At 38.2% G+C, this 8,428-nt stretch overlaps 1 protein-coding gene across 1 annotated transcript in view; it reads right to left on the bottom strand.

Annotated features, from left to right (window-relative positions):
• GABRA2 (gamma-aminobutyric acid type A receptor alpha2 subunit) overlaps window positions 1–8,428 on the bottom strand; it is a 66,454-nt gene that overhangs the window by 34,905 nt on the left and 23,121 nt on the right. The window contains exon 3 of the mRNA XM_026081155.1: window positions 3,492–3,559. Coding sequence (XP_025936940.1) covers window positions 3,492–3,559 — 68 coding nt within the window. The remainder of the gene's footprint in view (window positions 1–3,491; window positions 3,560–8,428) is intronic.

The raw sequence follows: 8,428 nt of genomic DNA, 5'->3' as shown, positions 1-8,428 counted from the left end.
ACTACTGGAGAGAGTCCAGCGAAGGGCTACGAAGATGATTAGGGGACTGGAGCATCTCTCTTATGAGGAAAGGCTGAGAGAGCTGGGCCTGTTTAGCCTAGAGAAGAGAAGGCTGAGAGGAGATCTTATCAACGTGTACAAGTATCTTAAGGGAGGGTGTCAAGAAGATGGGGCCGGACTCTTTTCAGTGGTGCCCAGTGACAGGACGTGAGGCAACGGGCACAAACTGAAACACAGGCAGTTCCATCCGAACACGAGAAAAAACTTCTTCACTGTGAGGGTTACAGAGCACTGGAACAGGTTGCCCAGAGAGATTGTGGAGTCTCCTTCTCTGGAGATATTCAAAACCTGCCTGGACGTGATCCTGTGCAACGTGCTCTAGGTGACCCTGCTTGAGCAGGGGGGTTGGACTTGGATGATCTCCAGAGATCCCTTCCAACCTCAACCATTCTGTGATTCTGTGATTAATGGGAACTAATGTACTTAGTGAGGAAAACAAATACCTCACTAATTCCTATCAAATCAATAACAATAAAGACTAGGATGAAATTTTATCAACTCTGTGAACCAACACCACTGTGCAAGAATAGTGTCCTTAGCTCCAATCCAAATGTCATTATCAGTGTGCATCCTCCCTGTTCCATACTAGAACCACATACTAATCTTCTCCAATGGCAGTGAGCCCTGTTCCCATTTTCAATAAGCTTTTCTCCAAAGCACTGTTTTCCTCACAGGATGTTAGTGGAGAAAAAAAGAATGGCAAATAGATAATGCACAAGGATGCAGTCACATGTGTACTGACCTTCTTTAGTATGAAAAATCCCAGGATAAGGAATCCTACTGACATTTGTGCCTATGGGAGTTTTGGACAACAGCAATGCCCAGCCTAAAAAACYGGTGTGACTGAGGGCCTCACTGACAATGTGAAATTGCAGGACCTCAGGGGCTAGGACCCAACCTTCCTGAAAAGCTCTGAGATACAGTCTGGGATTCGCTGGAGAGCTAGGAGAATGTGGGCAAGAACCAAACTTATTCTTCCAAACATTTTAGGGGAAAGTTTGGAAAAATGAGAACATTCCAAAGCCTCAAACTTTTACAAAAGAAAATATCTATCTCTAAAACCCCTATATAGTAGTTTACATTAGTAATTCAGTAATGAAATACTTAAATGAAAGAGCACGTGATATGTACTCTTATGTCACCTTCATGTTTGACAGAATATGTGGTTACTTGGAAATTATCATTTCAAAATTCACATGTTGAAATTTTCTGACTGCTGATATATTTCAAAATAATTTTGTAATCATAAGTCGAGCATGCTAAATTAATCCTGAAATTTGTATTAGTAGGTATTAAACTGCTCTTATTTACCTGTCTACTTACCCACAAATAGACCTACCCATTATGGTAACAGTTGCCATTTTGACGTACTGCATTCTGTTTCAGTAAACACCTCTGAGAGAGCGGTTAGAGTCATGGCATCAAATGACCTAATGCCTTGCTGTCTTGCTCCTTGTGTTGCCATATTGATCTGTGCAAATGGATGCCCAGAGTTCTCCATACACCATTTACAATTCACAATTTCCATTTACCATTTACACAAACAATTACCATTTCTCCATTTACACAGTGATGTGAAAACTGCTCCAGCAGTTTGGAATTAGGCTCAGAGAGCTTTTCATTAAAGTTCCATTTCAGCAGAGAGGATTTGCATGGCCTTGGGTAAGTCTCCTTGCGTAAGTCTCCTTGCGCCTAAGTACTACATCTTTAAAATTGGTTAACATCATCTCCCCATTTCACAGAGTACAGTATATGTAAAGATTGTGAAGTCATCATATACTAAAGTAACAAGGTCAAGAGATGTTCTCATCACCTTTATATACAGCCATGGAAACTCATTTTTTTATAATTCATAATAAAATATGAGTCAGTTCAGAAACTTCCCACAACTAGGCAAAGCAGCTCACAAGAAAAGGTAACACATGCAGTGACAAAAGAAATGTGTATATTTGTTTATGAAATAACTTTTCATGTGCAGTATCAGTAGTGTTTTCATCACAATGGAAACATAAAGCTTGAAAACTGAAACTACCACAAAGAAATTAAAATAACAGAATACTTTCTCCAAAACTATGATTCCCTGTTAGTCAATCAGCAAATACCTTTAAAAAAGCACACTGTACCAAGAAATATTTAGTTTCATTCTAACTTGTAACTTCAAAATGTCCCTTGTTCCTGTATGATGCATAACATGAAAGTTTCCATAAAAGAAAATAAATATTGCATGTTTTTTAAAATATTCATTTTTCTTATAGATATACACACACAGAGATAGTATTTTATATTTTTCATACATATTCATGTGTGTTTAAAAATCTTCCAAAAATTTTATCATTTTTCTCCACAATTACACTGCATAACCTGCTTTCTGTATCTTGCATAGCCCTATGTCCATTAATCTGATACAGCTGTCTTAGTAACATAATAATCCAGACACTCATAGGGTGATCACACAGTAAGAAGCCAGTAGAGAACTGCAAGAGCAGCTAAAGTAACTTTCGGACTACTTTGTCCTTCCCTTCTTTCCTTTGGGAGATGTTAAATCAATAAAGATCTTCCTCACCAGTACAAGACATTCTCCCTACTCTGCATATGATTTGCTTGTCTCAGAGTTTTTTCCATTGCTGTTTTTATGAGAAGCTGTGATCCAGAGCAATATTGTCAKTTTCTTTCTTTTTAATGACACTGGATCTTATTTAAATGGTCTCTGTTGACATTAAAAGACCCAGTGACTATGAAAGCCCTAAGTATTCAAGAAAACAATATTCACTCTGGTTTTTTGGCTTTTAAGAATATAAGGCTGCATGATCTTGCTTTCTTGAGGCATCTTTTCATCCATTATTATCACAGAAATTTCTGCCTAAATTCACTTTACAAGGTAATCCACTGATGACTACATTTATATGAATTTGGCTATTTTGGCAGACTTTTTCTCAGAATGCTATGTTACTCAATAGTGCAGACGAAGGAGGAGAAATCCGTAGAATCACACAGTTGATGCTGAGGACACAATTTCCAAACTACACCTTTCAGGTTTATTTCAGACTAACTCCAGTCAGGCTCCTTGGACTGTTAGCTACATTAGGTGTGTTCCTACAGTGCACCGTCCATTCTAGTTTCAAGATGAATCAGGTTCACACACTCATAGACAGCTCCGCAATGTGAACCAAAGCCAATGGGGACAATTAGAAGATTCACTTGAAAGACACATTGCTGGTCCAGCCTAAACAGCTAATAAAAATGCACTCATCATGTCAGATCTATAAACCAAGTTCCATCTTTGGACTTCCTGTGATTTGGCACTTTCTGACTTCAGTGAAATTATTCCCAAGTTGCTCAGAATAAGTAAAAGCAGAATACAAGTTTAAAGGAAGTTTACAGTATCTCTCTTTACACCTTTTACCACACAAGCAAAAGATTCAGGAACTTACCATATCTGTGTCTGAAACAGGTCCAAAACTGGTCACATAGATGTTAGTGAAGACTTCAGTAATACTGTCTGATATAAAAAGAAACAAGCAAACATTTTAAACTTATAGTGCTTCTTCAAACTCTCTATACAAAATTATGGGATATTATGAACAAGTTCTTATCCTAATTTACTTCTCTTAACCAGTATCCTGCTGTAAATACTGGTGATCTCTAGCTCACTGAATTATTCTGCAATTACAAGAGGTTATTAGATGAGAGTTTGCCTTGCTGAGTAGCTCATTTTGGTTAAAGGACTATACAATCATCAGCAAGTACACCCATATTTCCCACTTCACCACCAGCAAAGATAACTGCACTGTCTTGGACTTAACAAAGTAGTACAGTTCTAAACATAAAATGCCTTTGTTGCAGAGCTATTATTTCTGTTGTTGCAGACCATTCCTGTTAAAGCCTTTCTAATTCAGTGCTATTTTCTTCATCCTGAATAGCTTTTTCAAAGCCAAAGACAGGAAAAAGCTTACAGTACAATTACTGGCAACACCAAAAGTAATGTTCAGCAGTGCCCTACATTTCAATTGGGCATGTTTTTAAGTGGTGTATGYTTTAACATAATAGTTCCTTCCCTTGATATATGATGCTCCTGATACATTGTTGTGGCACTGTAAACACTGTAGACAAAAATGTGCTTCCTAATCATTGTAGTCAGACAGCCATGGAATCAGAATATTAAATATTATACTGTGGGGAAAAATAATTGTTGAGTCTTCTATGTTTAGTTTTCAATTAGGCTCCAAATTGAATGATGTGCTAAGAGGGATAGCACTTACTTGCAGGAAATTTCTAACAGCAGTTGTCAACTACTGTGTGCTATCAAGACAACTAGCACAAGGAATTCTCTGCCTTAAAGCCAATCGTTGGCTGAAAAAGAAATATTTAAACACAGCTATTTGTAATTTGACACTCCCCAGAATGTCCCTTTCCTAAAAAAAATACTGCTGCACATTCAGGCATTATTTAATATCTATGCTTTAGAGCTTTTATATTGTTAAAAGCTATCTTTTGACAAATATATCACATAGGCAGATTTTGCTTGTAATTGTTGGGGCCAATAATATAACCACTGCCCTCTACCGGGAGAAGTCAGCGGTGCTCACACACGACTAAAGAGCCTCTACCAGCCACCAGACAAGGGCAAGACTTTTCTGAGAGCAGTGAATTATCAAAGAGATGTAGCTGCATCCAGAGCAGAGATAGGGTGATACAGTACTTTCTGCAAACTGCTGGAGAATGGTGAAGGCACATTCCTGCACTTTTGAGGAAACTTGCATTTCCTTCTCCACTCCAATAGTAGACACGTTTATTAGAATAGAGGACTCAATATAGTCGTTCCTACTCAAAAGCACGTTCTTTTCAGGATTGCTTCTAATTCTTTTTGCCTCTAATGCTTTTTAAGCAAATAAATGAGGGCTGACTCTTACTATGCTGTCATTTAGGTACTCTGAGAGTTCAAAAAGTGTGCTTCCCCTGCACATCCTGAGAGTTGTTTATTTATCTGACAGAGACTGTTGTAATCCCATATATGGGGTGCATATACAGCCAGAGTTGATTCCTACTCCAAATGGTTTACAAACTGAGGTTAAGTCACTGGACAACAGGAAGTGTTGGGTCTGCACTATTTTCAATATTCAACATGGATAAAGTATGGGTCTGGCTGAAAATTGTATGGAAACCACACATACAGTTCAGAAGACTACTGACTGCATGATGCCTGTGGGAGAGACTCCAGAAAAAGGATTATTCTCTCCAAATGGTCACCTGGCACAGGCTAAGATGAAATGGAAAAGTGACAAGACAGACTACTCTTCAGGGGGTAAAACACTGCTGCAGGGACTAACTGTGAAATTTGGCCTGTACTGTAATGACAACATGCAATCTTAATTATAATTCAATGCAAAACACTAGTGTTAACATATGACTGACAGTGAAAACAATCCCAATAGCAGAGAGATATATTCAATTATACTGGTATAATCTGAAGTAATTCCATTACAGACAACAAAGTCAGTTGGGAAATCTGAATTTGTCCCCCCCAAAAAACAGAGTTACGGTTGGAAGCATGGTCTTTTTGTAACCTCACTCTATTGTTATCAGTTGTTTGCACTTGACATCTTATTATTTGACATATGAGAATGTCTTTACAATTGCATATAGTAAATTACAGAACATGAAGTCTTTAGGTTTGCCTTGCATTTAAGTTCAATAAAAAAAATCCATCTATTACAATCATATTAGTTCTAGACACTTCCGAATCCATACTTCCATCAGAAATCACAGAATCACAGAATGGTTGAGGTTGGAAGGGACCTCTGGAGATCATCTAGTCCAGCCCCCCTGCTCAAGCAGGGTCACCTAGAGCACATTGCACAGGATTGCGTTCAGGCGGGAAATGAGCAGTGAAGACAGAGTTGAGGATGAACAAATAGACCACAACACGCAGTTGAAAGCTATTGCAACAGTCTGGAGATTCCTTTTGTTGGCTGCACATTCAATACTCCTGATTAGGGATCCTCGTTATCCTTGGAGTCAAGGATTGAGACTTGGGGTGGGGGAAAATGGATGGGAGGAAGAAGCAGCATGCAATCACCAGCTACAAGAGCTTCATTTCTGGCTGCCATAATTGAGACCAGCACTCCAATCTATAAAAGAGTACTGGGGCAAATTCATCCCTTATAGCCTCGGGAATGGCAATGGATGCAAAGTAGTAATACACCTTTATTTCTTTTTGCCAAAACTGCCTTAAACCTGTACAGTCACTGGTGACAGCAGTGAGTTTCAGTGCAACCAATTGCTCTCCCCTGATGTGAGGGTTCTTACTGACTGAATGCAGACACTCCACCAGGCTGCTTCTCCACAAGTGAGAGCAGAGAGTGTAGGGAGAAAGCAGAATGTCTTGAAACAGAGTATGAAGTTGACAAAAAAAAAAAAAGCTCTTAAGTTGCAAGAAATGAGATGACTGAAGGAAGAGGAAGGGTAGAAGAAAACAGAACAAAGGAAAACAGATAAAAAGAAAGGCAAAAGCACAGAAAACTAGAGGAGGAACTGGTAGGTTTTTATTTCTGCCTATTTGCTGTCAAAATTCTGCATATTTCATAACTATCTACCTACCCTACATACAAAAAAAATGGTCCTTAGGGAGGAATAAAGCCAAAATGTAGTAAGTCTTCAATTATTCCAGTTATAATCTGTTAATGTTAGCAGTCTGAGCCTCATGTCTGCTCCTTCATATGTTAGTTTACCTACTGTTACAATATTCATGTGAATTACAAGTCTGAACTCAGGGTTGCATAATCAATACCTATAAAGAGAAAAAGTCATTATCTAAGTCCATTATTTACAACAAATATGCCAGCTTTTATCTTGAAAGAATATACACTCTTCTAACAAAGYCTGTATTAAAATATACACTTTATCCTATCCCACTAGCAACTTACTGAAAACAATTCAGAGGCAGAAAACACAATTTCAGAAGTACTTTCTGATTAGAATTCATTCACCAGACACCACAGTTAAAGGCTTTTTATAACTCATGTTCTGTCAAGAACAGCACAGTTCATCAGAGTCCCTCCTAACTCACTGGAGATTCAAACAGTTCTGGATCAAAAGTATTTGTGCAAAAGCCATAGGAAAATATTCAGCTAACAAATGGTCCACGTGTATGTGTTTTTGTGTGCAAAATTAAGGATAAGGTTTTTTTTTCCCAATATAATCTTTAAATTCTTTTTCTTAAATCTATATGTAAACATCTAACTAAAAGGCCAGGTTTCCAAAAGTGCTTAAAATCAATGGAGGCCCAGCACTTTTGAAAACCTGACCAGTTTTAAAAGAGAAACCCTTCATTGGGGAGGGTGGGACTCAGTCATTTATATTTGGGAGCTCTTGAGTTATTGTTAATTATTGCTTTTGAAGGTTAAACAAAGTAAATGCACTAAGAGACAACAGGGAAAGATAAGAGTATAGTTTACATTCCTGATGGTTCCACTATGAGAAAGAAAAGTCTTAGGCACAGAATATGGCATGTAGACGCCAACATTACTTGAGATGCTCCAAAATGCAGCAAATGTAGCCAGGCTATTCTAATAGCTTGTTTTGTTTTTTAACTTACTTTGGTCATAACACTGTTGAAAGAGAAGCCTTATCTGGCTTAACTTAGGCCAGTTTCTCAGAAGATGGAAGCCAAAATGAAACTGACAGGAAAGAGTCAGAAAGTTAAGAATGAAGAAATGAAGAAACAAACAGTCTAGAGGTATGAATAGCAGGAGCTGCTCAGTTCATGTTTCAGAGGTTCTCAGGCACTGGTTTCCTCTTATTCCCTTTCCTTACTTGATCTGTCATGGTATCAGTATCAAGAAAAAATTAAGAAATTAGAAAAGTAATAAATACAGCAGGTTGCAGGGGATTTATACATCCTTATCTATCCTTATCTGGAAGGTATAGTGTGTGTTTAAGCAACACTTAGGATTTTACAAATATTAATTATAATAACCACTCTGTGAAGAGAACAGTTCTATTATCTTCAATTTTTCCATACTTGGGAAAATGAGGCAAAAGGATTTAGTGAAGTGTAAATAACGTGAAGCAAGCCTGTTTGTCAATTCTGGATTCAGCTGTCTAACATTAAGCATCCACAGTGGACAATATCAACATCATTGGCTTGTCAAAAATTAGAATCACAGAATCACAGAATGGGTGAGGTTGGAAGGGAGCTCTGGAGATCATCTAGTCCAACCCCCCTGCTCAAGCAGGGTCACCTAGAACACGTTGCACAGGATCGTGTCCAGGTGGGTTTTGAATATCTCCAGAGAAGGAGACTCCACAATCTCTCTGGGCAACCTGTTCCAGTGCTCTGTAACCCTCACAGTGAAGAAGTTTTTTCTCG

The sequence above is a fragment of the Apteryx rowi genome, unplaced genomic scaffold, assembly GCF_003343035.1.
Source record: "Apteryx rowi isolate R43461 unplaced genomic scaffold, aptRow1 scaffold_538, whole genome shotgun sequence".
NCBI classification, from domain to species: Eukaryota; Metazoa; Chordata; class Aves; order Apterygiformes; family Apterygidae; genus Apteryx; species Apteryx rowi.
The sequence above is the reverse complement of the archived record's forward strand: the minus strand, read 5'-3'. Positions and strand labels throughout refer to the sequence as shown.